This window comes from Pongo pygmaeus, chromosome 5, assembly GCF_028885625.2.
Source record: "Pongo pygmaeus isolate AG05252 chromosome 5, NHGRI_mPonPyg2-v2.0_pri, whole genome shotgun sequence".
Classification (NCBI taxonomy): domain Eukaryota; kingdom Metazoa; phylum Chordata; class Mammalia; order Primates; family Hominidae; genus Pongo; species Pongo pygmaeus.
The window spans coordinates 27698347-27725416 of record NC_072378.2 but is presented as its reverse complement, the minus strand read 5'-3'; the positions used below and the strand labels follow the sequence as shown (position 1 = coordinate 27725416).

Below are 27070 nucleotides of genomic sequence, written 5' to 3'. Positions count from 1 at the left end.
GCCACCAGGCCTGGCTAATTTTTTGGATTTCTAGTAGAGATGGTGTTTCACCATGTTGGTCAGGCTGGTCTCAAACTCCTGACCTCGTGATCCACCTGCCTCTGCTTCCCAAAGTGCTGGGATTACAGGCATGAGCCACCGAGGCCAGCTGAGGACTCTTTTTGAGGCCTGTTCTTCATTTCCCACTTCAAACATCATCACAATATCAATAAAGAGAATATGTTTATACATACAGTTAAAATCAAGACATACATAGTAAACAGATTTAAGATAAAGAAAAACATTGGAAAACCAAGAAGATACCTAAGAGAGTAGAAAGTTTGCCAAAGTTTGTCATTAATTTTGTCAGGAAAACCTGGTTTTCCTGGAAGCCTCATGTAGGGGAGGAAAAAAATATTTTCCCTCTACACTTCTGAGTTCTCAGCTAGAGCCCTTGTGACAAAAGATTAAGAAGAGAAAAACAAACAAGTTTATTAACATGTGTACAGCACATGTCACATGTGGGAGTACCCAGAAATGAGTAACTAAAAAATGTGACTTAAAACTCCAGTTTATATACAGCATCTTTAATAAGATCAATAATTTTTTAGAGAAATTAGAAGACAAAGGAAAAGTATTTTGAGTTTCTAGGAGTAACAAATTGTGGGAAGGCAAATATATAGGAAACTAATGGTAGATAAAGGCTGCTTAGTAAAGTTGTTATGCAGATTGCTCTGGTGCCCTCTCCAGGCTGATGAGAGTCTGATGTCGTCTCTAGTAATTAATTTTTGTCCTTTCTGGTAGAGAGGGGAGGAGAGACACCTCTGTACATTTATGTCCTGCTTTTAGGCAAATAGGGAGAGGGCAGAGAGTTTTCTTCTATCTACTTCTTCTTAGTTGCCCTCAACTCAAATATTTCTTGTGTCAATGTGGCATATTTTGGGGTGGTGTATCATGCCACCCTTCACTCAGAAAAAGCTAATCTCTACCCAAAAAGAGAATCCTGGCCGGGCGCGGTGGCTCACGACTGTAATCCCAGTACTTTGGGAGGCCGAGGCGGGCGGATCACGAGGTCAGGAGATTGAGACCATCCTGACTAACACGGTGAAACCCCGTCTCTACTAAAAATACAAAAAATTAGCCGGGCATGGTGGCGGGCCCCTGTAGTCCCAGCTACACCTCTCGGGAGGCTGAGGCAGGAGAATGGCGTGAACTCGGGAGGCGGAGCTTGCAATGAGCCGAGAGATCGTGCCACTGCACTCCAGCCTGGTTGACAGAGCAAGATTCCGTCTCAAAAAAAAAAAAAAGAGAGAGAACCCTTCCCCTAAAAGGAGACCCTAAGTATCTGCCCTTACCCCTTGCCTAGTGTGCCTGCCTTTATTCAAAATGTGAGACAAAACTTATTCGAGTGTTACTCTTTTGTTGTCTCACAATAAATCCAAGCCCATAAACATCTCTTGTAGGAATTAGTCTTTTTGAGACACTTCACAGTACTCACAAGCCTAAAGACAGAAAACTAGATTTTTTTTTTCTTTTCAAAGAATTTAACCCTTGCTTAATAATAATCAGCTGTGACATTTGGATTTAAGTGTGAAGTTGCTAACAAACAGCACTCCTAGGTAGAATCCACTCAACCATGATAATGAACCTCCAAGTCATAGCTTGAATGTACCCATTGCACTGAACGGCCTCTACTTTTTTTCCAAAAGCCCAAAGGCCTCTGTGCTATTTCTGTCTCATTTAAATTTAAGCTTCTTGGCCAGGTGCAGTGGCTCACGCCTGTAATCCTAGCAGTTTGGGAAGTCAAGGCAGGCAGATCACTTGAGGTCAGGAGTTCGAAACCAGCCTGGTCAACATGGTGAAACCCTGTCTCTACTAAAAATACGAAAAAATTAGCCAGGTGTGGTGGCAGGCATCTGTAATCTCAGCTACTTGGGAAGCTGATGCAAGAGAATTGCTTGAACCCAGGAGGCGGAGGTTGCAGTGAGCCAAGATCATACCACTGCACTCCAGCCTGGGCAACAGAGCAAGACTTTGTCTCAAAAAATAATTAATTAATTAATTAAAGCTTATTTTTTCATTTTTATATCCATTTTTTTATTTCCCTCATAAAGATGTATGTTATATTACATTGACACATTATATCCACCTTATTTTCTAGGGTCACCATTGACCTAGGCACTACGGGGGAAAAAAAAGAATGAAACCCAGTCTGCACTCCACATGACTTGTAAAAACAAGATATAGTCATCAACACCTCCAATAGTGGCTTACACAGTTTCATGCTATAACAGTAGGTTAGAGTTCTCCAAGTGTATGGGGAAAGTAAAATCAATCAGTGTATGGGTAAAACAATTCAAGAAAGAACTTTTAAATATTGTTTTGCTAAGTATTCTGTGAGCAAAATGTGAATTTTATCTCTTCTAAAATGACTGTACATACATATAAAGATTGTGTCAACTCCAAAATTCTGTTTTGTTCTATTAAAAATTAAAAATAGGGGCAGGGCACAGTGGCTCACACCTGTAATCCCAACATTTTGGAAGGCCAAGGCAGGAGAATCACTTGAGCACAGAAGTTTGAGAACAGCCTGGGCAACATGGTGAAACACTGTCCCCACCAAAAAAGATACAAAAATTAGCCCGGCGTGGTGGCCTGTGCCTGTAGTCCCAGTAAGCCAGGAGGCTGAGGTGGGAGGATTGTTTGAGCTTGGGGAAGCCAAGGTGCAGTGAGCCGTGATTGTGCCACTGCACTCCAGCCTGGGCAACAGAGTGAGACCTTGTCTCAAAAATAATAATCATAAACAATTCTGCCAAGATTTCTGGATAGTATTTTCCTAATTTTTTTTTCTTTTAGATGTAGTCTTGCTCTGTCACCAGGCTGGAGTGTGGTGGTGTGATCTCAGCTCACTGCAACCTCTGCCTCCTGGGTTCAAGCAATTCTCCTGCCTCAGCCTCCCAAGAAGCTGGGATTACAGGCGCACGCCACCACACCCTGGTAATTTTTGTATTTTTGTAGAGATGAGGTTTCACCATGTTAGCCAGGCTAGTCTCAAACTTCTGACCTCAAGTAATCTGCCTGCCTTGGCCTCCCAAATTTCTGGGATTACAGGCATGAGCCACTGCACTCAGCCTAATTTTTTAAAAAAAATCTTTTGAGCTTTGTTTCTAACGTGATACTCATGTATCAAGAATAGATGCTTCATCTAATGAGATTGTATTGTTCGGGCTCAGAAACCGATTCCCCAAAATATGGAGCTTTGACATACTGAACTGAAGAATACTCAAGGTCTTTCGGACCTTCCCCCTATTCCTGTCTTTCATTTCTCTATCTGAAAGCACAGAATGAAGTTGTTCTCTGAAATTCCCTTATCTCTCTAAAGTATAGACCTGCCAAAGAAGACAACAATTACCTCTGGTCCCTTCTCTGAGTCTTCATTAACTGAAAACTCATATCGCAAGAAGACTGAAGTCTGTCAACACAGAGACAAACCTTTGTCACAAACCATTTTCTGGTCTGTGGGCCAAACAGACTTTGTCCTAGGCTGTTGTATGTTATTCAAGCCTATTGAATTCCCCTAAAAATCACTTAATACCCCTCTAAAATCGTCCACATTTCCCCAACTCCCTTTTCCCTAAGAAGAAGGCTATGTAATCATCTGTATTCTATTGAATGGGGCGTGGGGGGGAGGAGGAGGCAGTAATCACTGATTCTCCCCCATGCACATTAATAAATTTGTATGCCTTTTCTCCTATTATTCTGCCTTTTGTGAGTTGATTTTTCACCAAACCTTCAGAGGACAAAGGGGAAGTTTTCCTTTGGATTCTACAGTTTCAATAGACAACCAAAAGTTAAAGTTAAATTTGGGAATTATTTAAATATGCTTCACGCTTTGAATGTATTATTCTTACTTAATCTATTAACATGTATATGTCTTTGCTAACATTATGATAATTTATTGAATGGAATCCTAAATTGGAAATTCCTAGCATAAATCACACACGTGTTAGAAAATATTTTCCGGGTTGGGTTTCTTTAAAGAAATGTGAGGATTCAAAGGCTCTGGAAAAGCAATCTCAGTGCAGATGCCTTTTGAATCCTTTCAGGTATCTGAGTTTTCTCACGATTTTAAAAATTGATTTAAACATAACTAGAATATTTCTGGCAATTTAACTATAACACATCTACAAAACACTCACTAGGTATTCACGATGATATTAAAAGCAATTATTTTTTCCAGTTCATTTTCTTTGATTTACCTGATTTTTTTTGAGACAGAGTCTTGCTCTGTTGCCCAGGTTAGTGCAGTGTTGCGATCACGACTCGGCTCACTGCAACCTCTGCCTCCCGGGTTCAAGCGATTCTCCTGCCTCGGCCTCCCAAGAAGCTGGCGTTACAGGCATGTGCCACTGCACCCATTTAATTTTTTGTATTTTTAGTACAGACGGGGTTTCACCACGTTGGCCAGGGTGGTCTCAAACTCCTGATCTCAAGTGATCCGCCCGCCTCTGACTCCCAAAGTGCTGGGATTACAGGCGTGAGCCACCGCGCCTGGACTAACCCTCCACACATTTATTTATGACTTTACCAATAACTTCCGCTTCCCTAAAATGTACAAAACAGTTGCATTCTGACTGCCTCAGAACCACTTTCTCATGGTCTCAGGAGGTTGTGTCTTCCCTAAGCCACGGTCACTCATACTTGCTAATAATCCTCTTCAAAATATTTTGGGCCGGGCGCAGTGGCTCACACCTGTGATCCCAACACTTTGGGAGGCCGAGGCAAGTGGACCACCTAAGGTCAGGAGTTCGATACCAGTCTGGCCAACGTGGTGAAACCCCGTATTTACTAAAAATACAAAAATTAGCAGGGCCTGGTGCCACACGCCTGTGGTCACACCTACTCGAGAGGCTGAGGCAGAAAAATCGCTTGAACCCGGAAGGTGGAGATTGCAGTGAACCGAGATCGTGCCACTGCACTCCAGGGGGGGCAACAAAGTGAGACTACACCACACACACACACACACACACGTACATTTATAGTACCAAGCGAGCCACAAAGTGAGACTACACCACACACACACACACACACACACACACACACACACACACACGTACATTTATAGTACCAAGCGAGCCCCAAAGGGTACCTAACGGGAGACAAACTTAACAGTGAACTGGCTCTTTCTTGAAACGTGGACGGCTCTGAAAAGAGCCTTTGGGGTGTGGGTCAGGGAGGACCTGTAACTGCAGCGAGAGGCTCACTTGGAGCTGGTATACTTGGTGACGGCCTTGGTGCCCTCGGAAACGGCGTGCTTGGCCAATTCCCCGGGCAGCAGTAGGCGCACGGCCGTCTGGATCTCCCTCGAAGTGATGGTCGAGCGCTTGTTGTAATGCGCCAGGCGTGACGCTTCCCCGGCGATACGCTCAAAGATGTCGTTGACGAAGGAGTTCATGATCCCCATAGCCTTGGAGGAGATACCAGTGTCGGGGTGGACCTGCTTCAGCACCTTGTACACATAAACAGAGTAGCTCTCTTTGCGGCTGCGTTTGCGCTTCTTTCCATCCTTCTTCTGAGCCTTGTTAATAGCCTTCTTGGAGCCCTTTTTAGGGACTGGAGCAGATTTGACTGGTTCAGGCATGGTGAAAAACAAAAGACAACAACGCTATGGCTGCTTCGTCCTCTTTATTTAAACGCTATTATGCAAATTAGGAGTAGAATAGGTCAGTGCTTATTGGTGGTTATCCTTGGATGACGTCAGATGCCAGTTTTGCCCAATCAAAATAGGTATCCTGCATAATCGAGTCCTATTGGTCTAAATAAAAATAAAACGTTAGCCAATCGCACAGTTTCCTTTCCGCGCCCAGTAGAGGCTATAAAATGTATGTTTTTCTACTTTCATCTCAGTTCTTCTGGACTGTATAGATACAGGCCTTTTGCCATGTCTGGGCGTGGTAAGCAGGGAGGCAAAGCTCGCGCCAAGGCCAAGACCCGCTCATCTCGGGCCGGGCTTCAGTTTCCCGTAGGCCGAGTGCACCGCCTGCTCCGCAAAGGCAACTATGCCGAGCGGGTCGGGGCTGGAGCGCCGGTGTACTTGGCGGCGGTGCTGGAGTACCTGACCGCCGAGATCCTGGAGCTGGCTGGCAACGCGGCCCGCGACAACAAGAAGACTCGCATCATCCCGCGTCACCTCCAGCTGGCCATCCGCAACGACGAGGAGCTCAACAAGCTTCTGGGCAAAGTCACCATCGCACAGGGTGGCGTCCTGCCCAACATCCAGGCCGTGCTGCTGCCAAAGAAAACTGAGAGCCACCACAAGACTAAGTAAAGACCGAGTTGAAAAGCGCATAAAAACAAAGGCTCTTTTCAGAGCCACTTCAACGATCATGAAAAGATGACACGATTCCGTTTTCAGCTGCTTCACCACTCCACAATACACTCATGATGTTACGGTTTTAATCCTTAACCTGTGTACGTTGCCAGAATTTCAAGGTTTTTTTTTTCTTTTTTTTTTTAGTTCTTAATGTAGATAATAACAAGGTACGTTTGCTAACACGTGTTTTCAGGGGTTTTGCTTTGGTGGCCAGGCTGCACTCGGACTCGACCTCAGGTAATCCACCCGCCTAGGCCTCCCAAAGTGCTGGGATTACAGGCATAAGCCAATGCGCCAGGCCAGTTTGTGGTATCTTGAAGGCATTTTACTGGGACACAACTTTGACAAAAGTCAAAGCATCTTACTGGGAGTTACATAGTAGATACCGGTGGGTTTTATTTATGATTCTGGGAAACTCACTGGGCTGTAAGGAATATAGTATAGTATTCGGTTTTCAATATGCTTACTAGAAAAAGTATATGGATTGCTACTAGGCGGTATATTTCTCTACAGTTTCACAGTCTCTAGATTGAAAACTGAGGGTAGAGTCCTCAGCCCTATTTCCTGGCCTCTAGGAAAGGAGCTGCTCAATGGGTATGTTTAAAGAAAACCAGGCAGTTTTATATTTACCAATGTATACATTGGTCATGTTTTGTTTTCTATTTTTAATTTTTGCACTTACAAGAGTTTGGAATAAAAAAGAAAATTGGCCTTAGAAGTCTTCCAATTAAGAGTCTTTCAAACATATACATGTTCTGCAGTGACCCAATAATTACATGTATATATGTTAGTGCACTGCTGAAATCACATGTTAATAATAGTTAACTTCATTGTATGTGTTCTGATATTTTTCTGTTTAATTCTGTATGTAATTAACCTTTTTGTACCTGGGTGTTATGTTACAAATGTATCCTGTAAACACTTAAACTTAGTAAGTGAGTTAAATACTTAGTAACTGCTGGATAAGTAGATGGCCAAGCATAGTAGTCCAAGCTGGTGATGTTCGATGTTAAGGATGGTTCTGAATACTTATTAAGTTGATTCCAAGAGCACTGATGAGAAAAGCCAAAGGCTATTTTGAGAATAGTGAGGCCAGTTCCTCATGTTATCCTTTTTTTTTCTTGAGACAGGGTCTCGCTTTGTCACCCAGGCTGGAGGACAGTGGTACGATCTCGGCTCATTGCATCCTCCAACTTCTGGACACAAGCGGTTCTCCCAACACAGCCTCCTGAGTATCTGGGACCACAGGTGCACACCACCACGTTTGGCTAATTTTTTTATTTTTTGGAGAGATGGGGTTTTGCCACATTGCCCAGGCTGGTTTCCAACTCCTGGACTCAAGCGATCCACCCGCCTCGGCCTCCCAAAGTGCTTGGATTACAGGCAGGAGCCACCACGCCCGGCCTGTTGTCCATATTTATGTATGGGCATGTCAAGGTCCTTTTATTTTGGGCCTTGAAAAGGATTGTTATGCCACTTATGAGTTTTGCCATCTCAGGAAATTCAGACACAAGAATTATGTCCTTTTTTTAAATTTATTTTTTCTTTGTTTGTTTTCTGTTTTTGAGATGGAGTCTCCCTCAGTCGCCCAGGCTGAACTGCAGTGGCGCGATCTCGGCTCACAGCAACCTCCACCTCCCGAGTTCAAGCGATTCTCTTGCCTTAGCCACCCGAGTAGCTGGGACTACAGGCACATGCCACCACACCTGACTAAATTTTTTTTATTTTTAGTAAAGACAAGGTTTTGCCACGTTGGTCAGGCTGGTCATGAACTCCTGACAAATTAGCTGAGTTGGATGGTTACCAGACTATTGTAATTCAGTACATGGAGTGTTTTGAAAAGACATAGAGTATTCATTTCCACATAACTAGAACTACTCACTGTCCCTTAAATAAATAATTCCTCATGTAATTATAACTGGAAATTTAACTGGGAGTATATTGGCTGCATATCTCCAGGAGAGGATGCCCTACCCAGCCAGCAAGAGTATTGATTAGTACATACCAGGTAGTCTCTGTGTGAGCCCTCCCTGATTTATTACTAGCTCTTAGTTTCCCAGCACAGAAAGAAGGAATGCACTACTTACACACTCAACAATACCCATCGGTTTAGCAGTTGGGCCCCTAAGTGTCCTAGAGGCATTGCTTCCCTCCAAAATGGTGTATCTTCCTTTCCAGAAGAAAGCTAATTTCTGAGAGGGGAAAAACTGTTTTGTTTTGCTTAGGGTGTTGATTCCAATTTAAAGTATTAAAGCATTATTTTAATTTGTAAAATATTAATCATAAATTATTTATCTTTCTAAATTCCATATAGTGGAAATAATGAAATCATGAACCCACACACAAGATGAGGATGAGCAGATTGTGAATGTTGCAGTAGTGATCTTGATATCAAATTTCCAAAAAAGTATATTAAGAATGTAACCAATTCTAATAACTGAAGATACATAAATAGCCAACTGAAACAAGATAGAGAATTAAAACTGCTTTTTAAAAATCAGCGTAAAAATACTATGATTTTTCCACTTACATCCTTCACAAGCTAAGCTAAGGAGAGACAGAGATGATAACACACATACACAAGCCAATTTGCCAGGGAAAATCTTGAATACTTGTAAGAATGCTAGAGAGCTCACAGAAGTAAAGTTATAGAAATCTAGCATTCTGAATACAAGAATGGATGAGGTAAGGGCTTTTATGGCCCACAAGAAGCTGATTTGAGCACATCTACCAAGCTGATGTATTTCTCTCATTTGAGATTTTCCATGTGGGTATGTTTCCTTACTATTATATACCCATGCATTCATTCATTTATCCAACAAATACTGATCAAAATCTCCTACGTTACTGGAGATATGCGAGTAAACAAAAGTTCCTCCTCTCAGGAGCCTGTATTTTAGAACACACAAGCAATACATCGGCAAACTCTGATACAGCATATAGTGACAAATTCTAGGGTGAAAAAAATAGGTGGGGATTATACAGATTTTATTTAGTCATACAAAGCCTCAATAAGAAGGTAACATTTAAGCAAAGACTCAAGTATTTTATCCTGTGCTCAAAAAAACTACCACAGGCTTACCTACAAGGCAGTCTTATTTTGAATACTCCTGACAGTTCAAAGTTTTAGCCACTGTCAGAAGTCAGAGAAAACACTGTCACACACACGTATTTTTACATGGGGCTTCAAAGGGAATTTTCTCTGGCGGGCTTTCTCCAGACGACTTTTAATCCTCAAACCATCTGTCATTAACTACATTTAAGTGGTTTAAACAGGCCCAAAATCCGGCTTGAAAAAGTTCAAAGAAACACTGCTTAGGAACGGGGGGCGGAGGGAGAATGTTTTCACTTTAGCCAGCATGAGCTACATTAACCTGAATTTTTCCAACTTCAGTCCTGGCGTGTTGGCAAGAAATATACACACCACAGTACAGGTTAGCAGAAAACTACAAAACAGATTGTATAACGTCTGGAAATGGGCCTTATCTACTACAGGCAAAACAATAATTCCTCAGAGAAACAGATCTTTTCAGCGCGCACGTGGGTGGCTCTGAAAAGAGCCTTTGGGTATGTAATCGGTGAGTCCTTGAGACTCAAGCCCTCTCGCCGCGGATACGACGTGCAAGCTGGATGTCCTTGGGCATGATAGTCACCCGCTTGGCGTGGATGGCGCACAGGTTGGTGTCCTCAAAGAGCCCCACCAGGTAGGCCTCGCACGCCTCTTGCAGCGCCATCACCGCGGAACTCTGGAAGCGCAGGTCGGTCTTGAAGTCCTGCGCGATCTCACGCACCAGACGCTGAAAAGGCAGCTTTCTGATCAGCAGCTCGGTGGACTTCTGGTAGCGGCGGATCTCGCGGAGAGCCACTGTACCAGGCCGATAGCGATGGGGCTTCTTGACACCGCCGGTGGCCGGAGCGCTCTTCCGAGCCGCCTTGGTGGCCAGCTGCTTGCGCGGAGCCTTGCCGCCGGTGGACTTGCGAGCAGTCTGCTTCGTACGCGCCATGCCTTCAGAGCTAGATTCACTTAAGGAGAAAGAGAAAGCTAGCCGCTTATTTATAGTGAGAGTCTGAAGCTGATTGGACAAAAAGTATGTTGAAGGCCTATCCAACAGTAACCGGATTGGCCAAGGACTCAAATTTTTGTTGTTCACCAATTCCTCTGACAGTCTTAGCAGTTCATGGTCTCCATATTTTATTTTCTATTTTCGCTATACAGTTGTTCACTATACTAGCGATTTCCAGTGGAAATAAATGAGAGCAATATAAGTAACTTACACTTATCTAGGAGCAACATTGTAACAAAACAAGGAAAAATTAATTTTTAATATTTTGCTTAATCCAGTAGAGCCAACATATTTCAATGTTATCGAAATTAAAATTGTTAGGTATTTTACACTTTTTGGCACTGACTTTACCAAAGGCAATGTGTATTTTATATAAAATTCATGCTATGGAATTTCCAATGATCACTATCCACAATTGGCTAGTGGCTGCAATACTGGACAGGACAGCCATACACACCTGTCCCCTCAATTTTCTATCTTTTGACCACTTAAATTTTAAAAACTTCTATTTTTATAACCAAGAAAACCTGGTTCGCATGTGAGAAATTCAAGGCCCAAAAATGTCAAAGAAACAACCTTATGTGAACTTTTCACTTTCAGATTAAAGTAATTCCATTGCAGCTTATTTTTCTAATACTCTAGAAACATAATTCATTTTGTCTTAAGAATCTATTCCATTCGTACATCCAGATCTGATTAAGTCAGATTAAAAACATCAAGTCAGATATTTTAAAAGTGGAATTTACCATGCTGAAACAAATTAAGAGTCATCTCTATACTAAGAAATCGATTTCTGTGGCTGGGGGAGAGAAAGCTCGGGAAATTTTAATTTCAATGAATTTTCAGAAAATCCTTCAAAGAGAACTACCTGGCACCATAAGTAACTGTTCTAATTTTATTCTCAACTCAATCATTAATGTTCAAATGCAACTAGTTATACTGATTCGAGATATTTCTCAGAAATGAAGAATCCAAGTCGTTGATCTAGATTTGGATTGGACGTCGAATGCTCGGTTTGTCATTTACCAAGACCCAGAAAACATCTGGCCCCAAAGCAGACATGTTTGCTTCTCAACAGACTAAAAGTAAAACCCGACAGTGAACCATATAGAATTCAACATACTTGGATAATGCCAACTTTGGAAAAATTAAACTTTCTTCCACTAAGCTTAAGATGAAGGCGGTTTAATACTTTTAATGTTATCCAGGCTTTTTTAAAAAGCCAACGAGATTGTCACTACCTAACCAAGACACAGAAGACTGATCTACATAACCTTTGGAGTGGTTTAGAAGTAGGCAAAGACGAGAAATCATATTAAACATAGTGCTCAGTTCTTCCACAAAATCGTAGGTGGCTCTGAAAAGAGCCTTTGGTTCCTTTGAGATTGAGTTGCTGCAAACTAATCCAGGCTTCTACTTGCCCTTCGCCTTGTGGTGGCTCTCGGTCTTCTTGGGCAGTAGCACGGCCTGGATGTTGGGCAAGACGCCACCCTGTGCGATGGTAACTTTGCCCAGAAGCTTGTTGAGCTCCTCGTCGTTGCGGATGGCCAGCTGGAGGTGACGCGGGATGATGCGAGTCTTCTTGTTGTCGCGGGCCGCGTTGCCAGCCAGCTCCAGGATCTCGGCGGTCAGGTACTCCAGCACCGCCGCCAAGTACACCGGCGCTCCAGCCCCGACCCGCTCGGCATAGTTGCCTTTGCGGAGCAGGCGGTGCACTCGGCCTACGGGAAACTGAAGCCCGGCCCGAGATGAGCGGGTCTTGGCCTTGGCGCGAGCTTTGCCTCCCTGCTTACCACGCCCAGACATGGCAAAAGGCCTGTATCTACACAGTCAAGAAAGATTGAGATGAAAGTAGAAAAATGTACATTTTATAGCCTCTACTGGGCGCGAAAAGGAAGCTGTGCGATTGGCTAACGTTTTATTTTTATTTAGACCAATAGGACTCGATTATGCAGGATACCTATTTTGACTGGGCAAAACTGGCATCTGACGTCATCCACGGATAATCACCAATCAGCAGAGACCTTCCCCCTACCTCGGCCGCATAAACTATTATATAAAAAGAGGAGACCAAGTTCTTGTTTTGGTTTTACCAGTATTGTGTCATTATGCCCGAGCCGGCCAAGTCTGCTCCCGCCCCGAAGAAGGGCTCCAAGAAGGCAGTGACAAAGGCCCAGAAGAAGGACGGCAAGAAGCGTAAGCGCAGCCGTAAGGAGAGCTACTCTGTTTATGTGTACAAGGTGCTGAAGCAGGTCCACCCCGACACCGGCATCTCTTCTAAGGCCATGGGAATCATGAACTCCTTCGTCAACGACATCTTCGAGCGCATCGCAAGCGAGGCTTCCCGCTTGGCGCACTACAACAAGCGCTCGACCATCACCTCCAGGGAGATCCAGACTGCCGTGCGCCTGCTGCTTCCGGGGGAGCTGGCCAAGCACGCGGTGTCGGAGGGCACCAAGGCCGTCACCAAGTACACCAGCTCCAAGTAAATTCTCAAGCTCTTCTGTCAAACCCAAAGGCTCTTTTCAGAGCCACTCAACTATTATCTAAAGAAGAGCTGATTCGCTCTTCCTATCACTGGGGGGCAAGGGGACACATCATTTTGTTGATCTATCCACTAAATTAATCTAGCTCTTTGAAAGCCTTTTAAGGTGAAATGTACATGAGGTACGTGCATATAGCTGCTAACACCATGGAGGGTCCGACCTTTGCGCTTGAGGGCATAAACTAAGTCCTTAGCAGGGACTGCCTTTCGCTTTGTTTGTTCCGTGTAAGTCAAGCGCATCCGGGATCACGTTATCTGGAAATTCCTTGAGCATCCCCGGGTTTCTAAAAAGATGAGACCAGAGATGCGTTTGACACCGCCGGGCCAGGCTCCAGATGGTGGGTTTGGTGATGCCTGGATGTTGCACAGCAGCTTGCGGTGGCGCCCCCTTTACCCAATCCTTTCCCTCACTTGCGCAACCAGACATGATTTTAAGGCACTACAAAAGACCCGAGGTAAAAACCAAAAAACAGCACTACGGAAACAAGGCTGGCCTTTTAAATCTTTCCGACTAAATTGGAAAATAGAGGGCTGGGGGCGGTGGCTCATGCCAGTAATCCCAGCACTTTGGGAGGTGGAGGCGGGCGGATCCCTTGAGCCCAGGAGTTCGCAACAAGCCTGGGCAACAGAGCAAAACCCCGTCTCTGCAAAAAGTACAAAAATTAGCCAGGACTGGTGGCGCTCCCCTGTTGTCCCAGCTACTTAGGAGGCTGATGTGGGAGGATGGCTTGAGCCTGGTAGGCGGAGGTTACAGTGAGCTGAGATCGCACCACTGCACTCCAGCCTGGGCGATAAAGCCAGGCCTTGTCTCAGAAAAAAAAAAGTGAGGGATCAGTAAAAGTTAACACCTTACCTTCTAATTGTCAATGTCTGCTAGCAAAAGATGCCAAAGTAGATTTTTAAAAGTTTTTCTTGCTTTCACCCAAACCCAACTGTTTTTCGTATACTATTTACCATCCAATTTACTAACATTTATTAAGCATCTACTATTCACCATAGGCCAGTCATAGTATTCTGCGATAGGAATGGAAAATCCTGAATAAGCCTCCCAGACCTTAATTCTCAATCATTGCTGGTGGCCCCACAAATTGGTAGTGCTTTCATAAAGGAAAATTTGGTAATACCTGTCAAAATTTTAAAATGCACCTATCTTTACATCAGAAATTTCACCCGTAGGAATTTACTATTTTTGAAAATATGCAAAATAATATATGCAGGGGTTTTCAGCGGCACTGTTTGTAGTATAAGACTGAAGCAATCTGACTGATTAGCAATAAATTACAGTACATCATTCTATCTAGTAAAAAATAAGAAGGCTCTTTTTCATAATTATTTACTGCTTATTATGTGCCAGATAATGTCCTAAAAAGCTCTCTACATACGTTAAATCATTTAGCTTTCATAACAACTTCGTGATAAATTACTATTTTTATACCTGTTTTACAGTTCATAAAATGGGGGTTCAGAGAGCTTGAGTAAATTGCCTAAAGTGTGAAATTGTACAGTGGGAAAGTTGTCAATCAAAATGAAATCACTAATGTTAAGAAAATCCTGGCACATAGAGCCAAGAAAGGCCATAAAGAGAAGGTTCTCATGCTTGTGTGCCTAACAACAAAAACTATCACAAAAAATGGTAAGAGCCACAACCATAAACACAGGTCATCAAAACCTTACACACAAAAAAAATACTTCTACGAGACCATTTGCCCAACAACTGCCTTCCCAATCTTGGACTGGCATCGCCCTTGTTATTGTAACCCTCCTCATTTTTTTCTTTAAAAACTTTGTCTTCCTCTACCTCCTTGAATACACATGTACTTTATAGCATATAGATTCCATTACAATGCTTTATTCCCAAATAAATGTATTTTTCTTTAGAGAGCCTCTATGTTTGTTACTTAGGTTGGTAACAGGTAATGAGTAGTGAAAACATGATTCAAAACCAGAGTCTGGTTTCAGAATTCCTATTTATAACCAGTGTATACTATACGGCTTCTCCAGGTACTAATAATGGGATGATCTCCAAAATTTGCTGTCAAATGCAAAAAAAGCAAGATACAGGATAATGTGCAGTAGAATTTTGTGTGTGTTTGTGTGTGTGTATAAATGTAAAATATTTTTGGAAGGATACTGGATAAATTGCTAACAGTGGTGGCCTCTGAGGAAAGAGAAAGTTGGATGTCCTACAGACAGGGATGGATGGAGGATCTTTTCATTGTAACCTTCTTATGGTTTTTGAATTTTGAATCCTATGTGTGTATTGTTCATCCATAAAAAAAGGTAGTGTAAGGAATCACTTCACCTGATTATCAGTAAAACACACTTTGTAAGATGATAAATGCTGCAGTAGAGATATGAATAAAAAGCCTAAGGAGCACAGAATAAATAATATTACGGGTGGGAGTGGGAAGAGTGCCAAATAGCATTCTAGGCAATAAGAAAATGGGTGTCACCTTCAAAAAAGCAGAAATATTGTGGTGTGGCTAAAGTCAGGGGTAGGCAGAAGGGAGCATCCATGGGGCTGAGCAAGTAGTCTGTGACTATGCTACACCAGTGGTCTCCTTCTGTATCATGGCAGGCTTCTCAAAATGAGGACTTCAGGATAAAACAACTAGATATAATCTGAGAAGGACTTACTAAGTGAGATTCTGAAATACTATACACACAATTCCAGATGCCAATTTAACACTATTTATTTAAATGTTACTTAAATAACATTTATTTAAATGAGCAGACTCTAAAGTTATTTGTTAATCTAGCAGTCATAGAGTTTTCTTTGTTGGTCAGACCATGTGGGAGAAAAAGCAAAAGAAAGTACTATTAGTCTCTTTTAGACTCTTACAAGTATTTATCACCAGTTAAAAAGAGACATGTCAAATAGAGCATTGTTTTTTGTTTTGTTTTTTTGAGATGGAGTCTCACTCTTGTTGCCCAGGCTAGAGTACAATGGTGTGATCTGGGCTCATTGCAAGCTCCGCTGGGTTCAAGCAATTCTCTTGCCTCAGCCTCCTGATTAGCTGGGATTACAGGCACGCCCCACCACGCCCAGCTAATTTTTGTACTTTTAGTAGAGACAGGGTTTTGTCATGTTGGCCAGGCTGGTCTTGAACTCCGGAACTTAGGTGATCTGCCCGCCTCAGCCTCCCAAAGTGCTGGGATTACAGGCGTGAGCCACGATGCCCGGCCCAAATAGAGCGTTGTTACCATAACAATATATAACTAAATAAGCCAATGAATCAAAATTGCACACTGAATAGATATATATATCTATGGGATATTCAACAGTGTCTAATATTTGGACATTTTAGAAAACGCTTTTCAAGTTAAGTGATGCTCTGCAATTATCTTAACTTAGAACAAACTATTTGGTGGCAGTTTTGGATACTGGTACTACTATGATCTGAATGGTTACCCTCTAAATATTTATGTTGAAAACAAAAACAAAAAACAAATACTTGTGTTGAAGGATAATCCCCAATGTGGTGGTATTAAGAGGTGGGGCCTTTGGGAGGTGAATAGGTCATAAGGATGGCATCCTCATGAATGGGATTAGTACCCCTATAAAAGAGGGAGCTTCTTCATCCCCTATACCATATGAAATTGCAGCAAGAAGACGCTATCTATGAAGCAGAGAGTGAGCCTCATTAGACATACAATATGGTGTCTCCTTGATCTTAGACTTCCTAGCCTTTAGAACTGTAAGAAGTAAAATCCTGTTATTTGTTAGTCACCTAGTTTAGTGTATTTTGTTATAGTGGCCCAAACAAACTAAGATGCAAAACTCCATATTGAACAGGAGAGAGAAAAATCTAACACATCAGATCACATCCTTTGACTATCTTTGTGAAGGAGAATCGTAATTCCGTAGCTTCAAGGGAGACAGACCATGCCCTTACATTTGTGTGTGTGTGTGTGTGTGTGTGTGTGTGAATGATTTTGTTAATTAGGATTTTATAGGGCCAAGCGTGGTGGCTCCTGCCTGTAATCCCAGAACTTTGGGAGGCCGAGGCAGGCAGATCACCCGAGGTTGGGAGTCTGAGACCAGCCTGACCAACATGAGGAAACCCCGTCTCTACTTAAAATACAAAATTAGCTGGGTGTGGTGGTGTATGCCTGTAATCCCAGCTACTCGGGAGGCTAAGTCAGGAGAATCGCTTGAATCAGGGAGGTGGAGGTTGCGGTGAGCCGAGATGGCGCCATTGCACTCCAGCCTGGGCAACAAGAGCGAAAGTCCGTCTCAAAAAAAAAAAAAAAAAATTTATAGCCAGGCACGGTGGCTCATGCCTGTATTCCCAGCACTTTGGGAGGCCGAGGCAGGTGGATCACTTGAGGCTAGGAGTTCGAGACCAGCCTGCTCAACACAACATGGTAAAGCCGCGTCTCTACTAAAAGTTTTTTTAAATTAGGCAGGCATGGTGGCGCGCGCCTGTAATCCCAGCTACTCGGGAGGCTGAGGCAGGAGAATCACCTGAACCCGGGAGGTGGAGGTTGCAGTGAGCCAAGATCAAGCCACTGTACTCTAGCCTGGGCGACAGAGTGAGATCCTGTCTAAAAAAGAAAAAAAAAATTATTTGCAAGGCCATGTTCTGAAATTTTATTACTAGGTATTAAATTATAAGAAGTAGTAGGCCTGAATGGATATTTGACATGAAGAAATATAAAAAGACTGGAAGAGGATTTTATTTTATAACAGGAGAACAAGAGAGCATATGTATCCTTCAACAGGGCTTTATTGTTTACCCTCTAGGTGATCCTTCTCTCAAATGAACATTTTGGCTTATTGTCAGGAATAAGGGTATTTTTTTGTTTTTGTTATTTTCATGCTTAACGTAGGTACAGTCCTCAACTTCTTTCATAAAGCTTTTTTCTAAATTGATTTTTTTCATTACAACCTCATGTTCCCCCATAAGAACTTACTCTTCAGCCTGTCTCAGAACATATTTACAAGATATGAGCTATAATTGAATAATCATAGCATTTAAGGCTAGAAAACCTTAAGCAACGTCAGTTCATTTGTGCTGCTATAACAGAACATCTGAGACTGAGTAATTTATAAAGAAATTTATTTTTCTCACAGTTCTGGAGGCTGGGAGTACAAGATTCAGGTCCCAGAAGATTCCATGGCTGGTGAAGGCCGGGTCTCTGCTTCCAAATTGGCACCTTGAGTCCTGTGTCTTTGGGGGAAGGTTGTGGGGAGTAATGCTATGTCTTCCCATGGCAGAAGGACAAAAAGGGATGAACTCCCTTCCTCGGTCAAGCCCTTTTAAGACAGCATTAATCCATTCCTGAAAGCAGAGCCCTCATGACTTAAACATTTTCCAAAAGACTCCACCTCCCAACCTTGTTGCACTGGGGCTTAAGTTTCCAACACATTAATTTTGGGGGACACATTCATACCATACCAAAGAAGGTCCTGCAAACCTGACATTCTCCCCTAGCCTGTCTTCCTCTGCAATGTTTCCATGAGCCTCGGTTGTTATAACCTGGATGTACTGATGGAATGCTTCAAGCAGGGATTTTATTTATTTATTTATTTATTTATTTATTTATTTATTCATTCATTCATTCATTCATTTATTTGAGACGGAGTCTCGCTCTGTCACCCAGGCTGGAGTGCAGTGGTGCAATCTCCACTCACTGCAACCTCTGCCTCCCGGGTTCAAGCGATTATCATGCCTCAGCCTCCCAAGTAGCTGGGACTACAGGTGCACACCACTGCACCCAGCTAATTTTTGTATTTTTAGTAGAGACGGGATTTCACCATGTTGGCCAAGCTGATATCAAACTCCTGAGCTCAGGTGATCCTCCTGCCTCGGCTTCCCAAAGTGATGGGATTGCAGGCATGAGCCATTGCACCCGGCCTTTTCAAGCAGAGATTTCATTGGGATGCTTGCATCTGAGGGATATAGTCACAATAACAAAACTTATAAGAAAATAGTAAAACTAGAACTCATTGTGTTAATTATAGTGGAAGATGTGCCTGGACTCAGAACTGACCACAAATTGTTAATCAGAAATTGCTTTAGTAAGTAACAAATCAAAGTAAATGAAACAGCCTGGTTACTAAGGAATAGTTTCATAATTTTGAATGGGATTAAAACTTGTCTCTCTTACTGTTGGTGGAATCCTGTCTTAAACAGCCACACAGGCAATCTAGCATGAACTAATAGTCCTTCCTTGGTTGGTTTTGGGCTACAACTCATTGATAGTCATCATGCTTAGTTTGCCTTTGTTCCAATTCCAAGCAGGCCAACCACTTTCCCATGTACATATTGTAACCGCCCAAGGGGTTAACCTTGCCCGCTGCCTAGACAGAGCTGATTCATCAAGACAGGGGAATTGCAATAGAGAAAGAGTAATTCACACAGAGCTGGCTGTGCAGGAGACTAGAGTTTTATTACTCAAATCAGTTTCCCTGGGCATTTGGGGAGCAGAGTTTTTAAGGATAACTTGGTGGATGGGGGGAAGCCAGTGAGCCAGGAGTGCTGAATGGTCAGAGATTAAATCATAGGGAGTTGAAGCTCTCTTCTTGTGCTGAGTCAGTTCCTGGGTGGGGGCCACAGGATCAGATGAGCCAGTTAATAGATCTGGGTGGTGCTATCTGACCCATCTTGAGTGCAGCGTCTGCAAAATATCTCAAGCACTGATCTTAGGAGCAGTTAGGGAGGGTTAGAATCTTGTAGCCTCCAGCTGCCATAATTTTTAATCTTGTGGCTAATGTTAGTCCTACAAAGGCAATCCAGTCCCAAGGCAAGAAGGTCTGCTTTGGGAAAGGGCTGTTACCATCTTTGTTTAAACTATAAACTACAAACTAAGTTTCTCCCTAAGTTAGTTCAGCCTACACCCAGGAATGAACAAAGACAGCTTGGAGGTTAGAAGCAAGATGGAGTTGGTTAAATTCCATCTCTTTCACTGTCTCAGTCATAATTTTGCAAAGGTGGCTTCAATATCTGTCATTAAGTTGCTGGAATTTTACTTTATTTTGTATTATTTCGCATTTGACTATTTTTTTTTTTTTTTATTTGAGATGAAGTCTCGTTCTGTCGCCCAGGCTGGAGTGCAGTGGCATGATCTCTGCTCACCACAACCTCCTCCTCCCAAGTTCAAGCGATTCTCCTGCCTCAGCCTCCCGAGTAGAGGGGATTACAGGCACGTGCCACTGTACCCAGCTAATTTTTTGTATTTTTAGAAGAGATGGAGTTTCACCATGTTAGCCAGGCTGGTCTTGAACTCCTGACCTCAGTTAATCCGCCCACCTCGGCCTCCCAAAGTGCCAGGATTACAGGTGTGAGCAACTGCGCCTGGCCCGATTATTTAATATCTGAGAAACATAAGAGGCTAAGAAAAGCTTTGAAAGAATGTCCTCTATTTTATTTATGCTTATATTATGGCCAGGTTATATTTCTTTTTTTTTTTTCTTTTTTTTTTTGAGATGGAGTCTCACTCTGTCGCCCTGGGGAGCAATGGTGTGATCTCAGCTCATTGCAACCTCCACCTCCCGGGTTCAAGTGATTCTCCTACTTCAGCCTCCCAAGTAGCTGGGATTACAGGCACGTACCAACATGCCTGCCTAATTTTTTTAAAAGTTTTTAGTAGAGACAGGGTTTCTCCATGTTGGCCAGGCTGGTCTCGAACTCCCGAGCTCAGGTGATCCACCTGCCTCGGCCTCCCACATTGATGGGGTTACAGGCATGAGTCACCGTGCCTGGCCAACCAGGTTATATTTCTATAGTCTCTCCAAATTCTGGGAACGAACCCCACTTGAGGCCTACAACACTAAATTCCCACATCCCCAAAAGATGTACTCAAATTTTGGAGCAGTTAGCACAGTCCAAACTATCAAATGTGTTGACCTGGAATCTATTTTCTGTATGGACAAGAAGACTACAGACTGAGAATTTTAAAAGAAGATTTTGCCATTTATAAGAATTGTGCTGCAGGAAGGAAAAGAGATGAGAAAACCTACAAGCTTAACCAAGAAAATGGATCTAACCTTCCATTCAGTGGCCCCCAGATCTTCCTGTTCTTCTCCATGCAATGAACAAACATAGGAGCTAGAATCTGGTTCCTTGGTTTAAAAAAAAAAAAAAAAAAAAAAAAACAGCCAAAACTGAGGATCTAAGGTCATCTTGACCTTTGTGAGATCACCACAAAGAAACAAATGCCATTTTGGCCACTGTGTGATCACAAACAAGTCAGTGACACTCATTATACCAGTTTCCTTATCAGCAAAATAGGGGTGAAAATCAGCCTCATTTTATCAGGAAGTTGTATGATTGAATAAGACAATGAATAAGATATATGTAGGCCAGGCATGGTGGCTCATGCCCGTAATCCCAGTACTTTGGGAGGCCGAGGTGGGCAGATCACTTGAGGTCAGGAGTTCAGGACCAGCCTGGCCAACATGGTGAAACCCCGTCTCTACTAAAATTACAAAAATTAGCTGGGCATGGTGGCACATGCCTGTAATCCCAGCTACTCGGAAAGCTAAGGCAGGAGAATCACTTGAACCCAGGAGGCAAAAGTTGCAGTGAGCCAAGACTGCGCCACTGAACTCCAGCCTTGGCAACAGAGCGAGGCTCCATCTCAAACAAACAAACAAAAAAGACATATGTAACAGGGAAATAATTATCACCATGCATTAAGAGGAAAAGAATAATATAGAAATTACTGCAAATTATATTTATAGGTGAGGAAAATCACTGTAGAGCCAGTAATTTTACCTCTATATGACCCCATCAGCCAGCTTAAAGGAAATTAACTTACTTAACCAAAAAACATGTATTGAGCACTTAATATGTGAGAGACAATATATTAGCATTGAGAATACACGCTGAAAATAGCCTGCTAAAATTCCTGTTCTTATGGCACTTTGAGGTGGGATTAAATTCCATAACATGTCATCACCTTGATAAGTGGTTTAGATAAAAATACAGCAGGAAAGGGGATACGGAACTGGAGATTGCATTTTTAAGGAGGGCATACAAATGAGGTCTCATTGAACTGTCATTGGCATAAACTGGTGAGAGAGTATATTGCTACCTGGGGGAAGCTGTTTGGGGCAGAAGGAACTATGAGCGCAAAGTACCAGAGGCAGGCCTCTGCTTAGCATGTTCTGGGAACAGCAGGTTAGGCCATAGTGGTTGGAGCAAAGACAGCCATGGGGTGGGTAAGAGGTTTTAAGCTTCATCGTCCACCTTTTTGGCTCTTAGCCCAAAATGATTCCTGCATAGAGCCTCAAAAACCTGCACATTTTCTAAATAGCTGCTGAAAAAATGCACCACAAAATAAGAAAGAGAAAATGGCTCTGCCCCTTAAGATCTAGATCTAGGAAAGCAAATGATATTCTTGTACAATGATGCATAAAGAGATAAATTCTAATAAATGAGTCTTGGTCTCAGCTGTACCCCATCACCAAGACCAGTGCCTGAAATGCATACTGAGTGAATGATACCCAACAAATGTCTTATTATTGCTTCATATAATAACAGTACATAGCACATAGAGGGTATCTTGGGGGGATTTTCTTTGATCATCTACTTAAAGTTTTTTACTTTTCCACATTTTATCCCACTCTTTCAGACTCCCAGGCCAACAATTTTGTAGACACCATTTTTGAAGATACATAACAGAGGAAACATGAACACTGATATTCACTAAGGCATTATTTATGGTGGCAAAAAATTCGAGACAGGCTTGTTGGGCAACACTGAGAGAGTAGTGTGAACCCAAAGTATCTGAAACAGGTCTCAATCAATTTAGAAAGTTTATTTTGCCAAGGTTAAGGACGTGTCCATGACACAGCCTGAGGGGCTCCTGACGACATGTGCCCAAGGTGGTAGGGGCACAGCTTGGTTTTATACAGGGAGACATGAGACTTCAATCAATATGTGTAAGATGTACATTGGTTCAGTCTGGAAAGGGACAACTCAAAATGTGGGGTAGGGGAAGGTTCCAGGTCATAGGTAGATAAGAGACAAAAGGTTGCATTCTTTCGAGTCTCTGATTAGCCTTTCCCTTAATACACAATTTACATGTGAGGACAGATAGAGAAATAATCTCTTATTCCTTAGTCCACTTAATGAATCTGCATTTTTACATAAACAATAGGGCAGAAGAAACAATCAGATATGCATTTGTCTCAGGTGAACAGAGGGATGACTTTCTGTCCCACCTCTGTGAAGATAAGCTATCAATTTACATTGCCAGGGTGAAATTCAACTGTTTTAAGGTAAAGATCTTGAAGTCCACAAAGAATTTCCTTGTGGGCAAACTGTGAGGGAGGTATGTAGCTTTAAATAAAATAAAATAAAATAAAATAAAATAAAATAAAATAAAATAAAATAAAACTCTGTAGCTATCTTATTTAGGAGTAAAATGGGAGGCAGCTTTGCTTGTCACAGTTCCCAGCTTGACTTTTCCCTTCATCTTAGTGATTTGGGGTCCTGATATTTATTTTCTTTTCACAGTAGATAGATACAATTCCTGTTTCTGGAGTTATTCTGGTTATTATTACTGCATAACAAGCTAGCCCCAAACTTGATGGCATAAAACAAGCATATTATTATATTCATGGATTCTGTGGTCAGGAAATAGGACAGAGCACAGCCGGGATTGCTACCTCTGCTCCAAGATGTCTGGAGCATCAGGTGTAAACTCACCAGCTTAGGGTGATTCTTGGGATAACCGCTGAGGGCTGGGATCATTTGGAAGCCTCTTCACTCACATAGCTGGTAAATGATGCTGGCTGTGGCATGGGACTACCAGCCAGAGCATCTACATGTGTGGCCTGAGCTACCTAACAGTATGGTGGCTTCAGAGTGGTCAGACTTGTCATAGAGTAGCTCAAGATTCTGAAGGTGAGTCTCTCAGGACATCCAACCAGAAGCTGTGACTTCCCATTTCAGAATAAAAGTCAAAATCCTAACAAGGTCCTACACAGCATTGCAATTGTATGTGAGAGGATGATTCAGTGGGAGAGTACAAACAAGCATGGGAGCACGGATTTTACTGTTAGAAAAGGCCCCAGAAAACCTAGATGAAAGATCCAAGGTCGTTTTGCAAAAATTGTGCACTCCTTCGGTTAATTCTTTATGCAGTATTGTCCTGAGCATTGCAAGATTTCCAGTATCTCTGGTTCTGACCTGTGAAAGCCAGTTGTGCCCCAGTCATCGAAACAAGCAAAACACCCAGGCATTTCCAAAATACTCCTGTAGACGGCAGTACAGTTTTGTTTAAAAACCCATTGTTTCGTATTTAGCAGTTAAGAGCTAGTGACTCAGGGATAAATATTTGTCAGAAGAAAACGGTAGCAAGTAAGCTCGTAAGCGGCCCCATGGTGTAATGGTCAGCACTCTGGACTTTGAATCCAGCGATCCGAGTTCAAATCTCGGTGGGACCTTCGTAGCTGTCTTTTTCTTTTTTAACTTCTCCCAGTTATATTGTCTCTTAAAACTAGAGTGATTCCTCGTAACCCAGTCCACTATACATCATAGTAGCTGCTTAGCAGTAGTATCTATGTCAGTCCTCAGAAGTGTGAGACCACCTGTGGAAGCAAGCCCATGTGCACAATCAACACTACCAGGAACAACTCCCTAATTCTGTAATCTGTGCCCAGACACAGATGGGAGAGAGGCGCCTGTCTGAAATGTCTCCCCACGTCTTGATTCCTAGAAAGGAATGTATGCGTGCATAATAGAGAAATGCCTGTTTTTAAAAGAATGAGCACATTACTCTATCACTGGGAAAAAAAGTGTCTAACATGAGAAGTGATAAATATCTGATTTGAGGTCAACAAAGTTGTAGTGGTACTGTTCTCCCTCCAGGCTTCACTCTTTCCGTGGAACACTTTCAGTGAGGATGGGATTCAAGCCCACACATGAAAAGTGTACTGGATTAGCAAATGGTCAGGCCACCTCATCCTATCCTGGTTGCAAATTTCTCGAGTCCTTTCTTAGACTTATTTTTGGTAAAGCCTTTGCACTTTGATTAAGTTGGTAGGCATGGTACTGTCAGACTGCTGGTAGCAGCTCATCAGTGCACAGGCCTTGCTGTCGTCTTAGAGACTCTCACAGAAGTCCTTTCCCTTTTGCTTGAGACAGATTTTTTACATTTTAGTGATTGCTACCCTAGCTTGCACACATCTCCAGCCTCATCCATCACCATTCCTGCCACACACAGAGCCCAAAATTAGCTTCTAGTCACCGGCCATGGTAAAATTATTTCTATTCTTTAATTTTTCCCTCTCTTCTCATTTTCTACTTGCAAAACATTTTTGTCCTCCCCTCTACACTCACGTTATGAGAGCTAGTTCTTTTACTCATTCTTCAAATATTAACTTAGACCTTCCAGACCTTCTTACTGAGGCCTTCACTGGGCTCCCTTTATAGGAGCTTAGATGCCCCATCTATGTCTCCTCAACACCCTAAATCTCCTTCTCACACCACCTCATAATTTAAATTCTCATTTAATAAGCTCTCCCTCTTACTCTAGACAGCAAGTTCTCCTAGGAAAGAGACCAGTACTGTGGTCTTTTTCACCTTTCATTTTTCAGTTTCATTTTGCCTGGCTCATGTTCGTTCAAAAATACTTGCTGAGTGCCTAAGCTTTTATCTAATGTGATTTGATTATCCTGGAACCCAGGGTAGCCTGTCTGCATTTGGTTGCACATCTTTCTGCTCTGCTTCTTCACAAGTTTCTTTTCACTCTTTTTCCTTCAATGATCCCAAGTCTACATTCACTCTAAGAACAAGTCTTCGCCCAAGACTGGAGCAGAAGTCTCCCTGGGGATGAATTTCAATTATGACAGTATCTTAATGAGGGCTTTCAGTTAATAGCTAAAGTAGGGATGGGAGGTATGTGATTAGATCACTATATTTTCCACGTTTTTGGAAGAGAATTCACCTTGGAAGAATGGTTCCTTTCACTACATTCTTGGCCAGTGGTCCAGAAGTCCATACATGCCTAGTTTGGGTACTTATTGGTTGTAGGGACCCCAGGGCCTGACACCAGCCTAGCCTCTGGAAGGTAGTAACTAAACATTCTGGATTAAATTGAAGATTTTCAACTGCTACCTATAAGCAAAGATTTAAGCTAATAAATCCTATGTCCTTTCTGAGAATACAGGGAGGACACGGTAACCTCTGAACCCAGCACTTATTCTCACCATGGTCAATAGAGTTTCAACTTGCTGCTCTCATCACAGTTGGCCTGAGAGTGAGAGTCTGAGAAGGCTATAGGAGATAGCCCAGGAAAAGCACAGATGTATTCTTTATGCTAACCCAGAAGTCGCTGCTCAAGATACAGGCACCGTTCTACACGTGGTGCACTTTTTTTTTTTTTTAACCTATCAGGTACCCCACAGGGTCAAGAACATTGGGGCGGGGTGCAGTGGCTCACACCTGTAATCCCAACATTTTGGGAGGCCAAGGCCAGTGGATCACTTGAGGTCAGGAGTTTGAGACCAGCCTGGCCAACATGATGAAACCCTGTCTCTACTAAAAATACAAAAATTAGCTGGGTGTGGTAGCTGTAATTCCAGCTACTTGGGAGTCTGAGGCACAAGAATCGCTTGAACCCAGGAGACGGAGGTTGCAGTGCAGTGAGCCGAGATCGCACCACTGCACTCCAGCCTGGGTGACAGAGGGAGATTGTCTCAAAAAAAAAAAAAGGAACTATTTTCCTCTTTGGCATTGGAAAATGTGATTGAACTAGTATATTCATGTCTGGCTGGTTATGTCCAGGGACAAGAAATCTATGGGGCTTTCTCCACTCAGGTTTGAAATCATCCTCTTTGTAAGGCCTTTTTTTTTTTTTTTTTTAAAGGAACTTTTCTTGTCTCCACCACGGTTTGAAAGTTTGGAATCTCTCTTGGAGGATTTTTACCCTCTCTCCTGAGTTTCCTGCCACCTCTGTGCAAACAGGACTGTCCTTGACCATCCTCGACCTAAAGGAAATCATGTATACAGTGGTCCATTTCCAAGACAAAGTGCCTTAAATGGTCTTAGGTAAGCAAATCACAGAAGAAACAGGATATACTAGGCTCCTGCTTAGATAGAGATGCCTGCTTGTCGGCTCCCCTCTCTTTCCCCGCCCCTTAGTTGCCCTCAC

At 42.7% G+C, this 27070-nt stretch overlaps 5 protein-coding genes and 1 non-coding gene across 6 annotated transcripts; 3 read left to right on the top strand and 3 right to left on the bottom strand.

The window, feature by feature from the left end:
• Nucleotides 1–4202: 4202 nt before the first annotated feature.
• On the bottom strand, nt 4203–5639 carry LOC129038070 (histone H2B type 1-M). Its single transcript, XM_054490613.1, has one exon. It carries the CDS (start codon nt 5618–5620, stop codon nt 5240–5242), a length of 381 nt encoding a protein of 126 aa, XP_054346588.1. The 5' UTR covers nt 5621–5639; the 3' UTR covers nt 4203–5239.
• Nucleotides 5640–5851: 212 nt separating this feature from the next.
• LOC129038061 (histone H2A type 1-J-like) lies at nt 5852–7039 on the top strand. Its single transcript, XM_054490602.2, has one exon. The coding sequence runs from the start codon at nt 5864–5866 to the stop codon at nt 6305–6307; it is 444 nt and encodes a 147-aa protein (XP_054346577.1). The 5' UTR covers nt 5852–5863; the 3' UTR covers nt 6308–7039.
• A 2906-nt stretch (nt 7040–9945) lies between these two features.
• LOC129038062 (histone H3.1) lies at nt 9946–10356 on the bottom strand. The gene has a single exon (XM_054490603.1). It carries the CDS (start codon nt 10354–10356, stop codon nt 9946–9948), a length of 411 nt encoding a protein of 136 aa, XP_054346578.1.
• A 1473-nt stretch (nt 10357–11829) lies between these two features.
• Nucleotides 11830–12561, bottom strand: LOC129038063 (histone H2A type 1). The gene has a single exon (XM_054490605.1). The coding sequence runs from the start codon at nt 12220–12222 to the stop codon at nt 11830–11832; it is 393 nt and encodes a 130-aa protein (XP_054346580.1). The 5' UTR covers nt 12223–12561.
• Nucleotides 12221–12916, top strand: LOC129038069 (histone H2B type 1-F/J/L). Its single transcript, XM_054490612.2, has one exon. It carries the CDS (start codon nt 12525–12527, stop codon nt 12903–12905), a length of 381 nt encoding a protein of 126 aa, XP_054346587.1. The 5' UTR covers nt 12221–12524; the 3' UTR covers nt 12906–12916.
• An 11374-nt stretch (nt 12917–24290) lies between these two features.
• TRNAQ-UUG (transfer RNA glutamine (anticodon UUG)) lies at nt 24291–24362 on the top strand. Its single transcript has one exon. It is a non-coding gene; the product is annotated as a tRNA-Gln (tRNA).
• Nucleotides 24363–27070: the final 2708 nt, after the last annotated feature.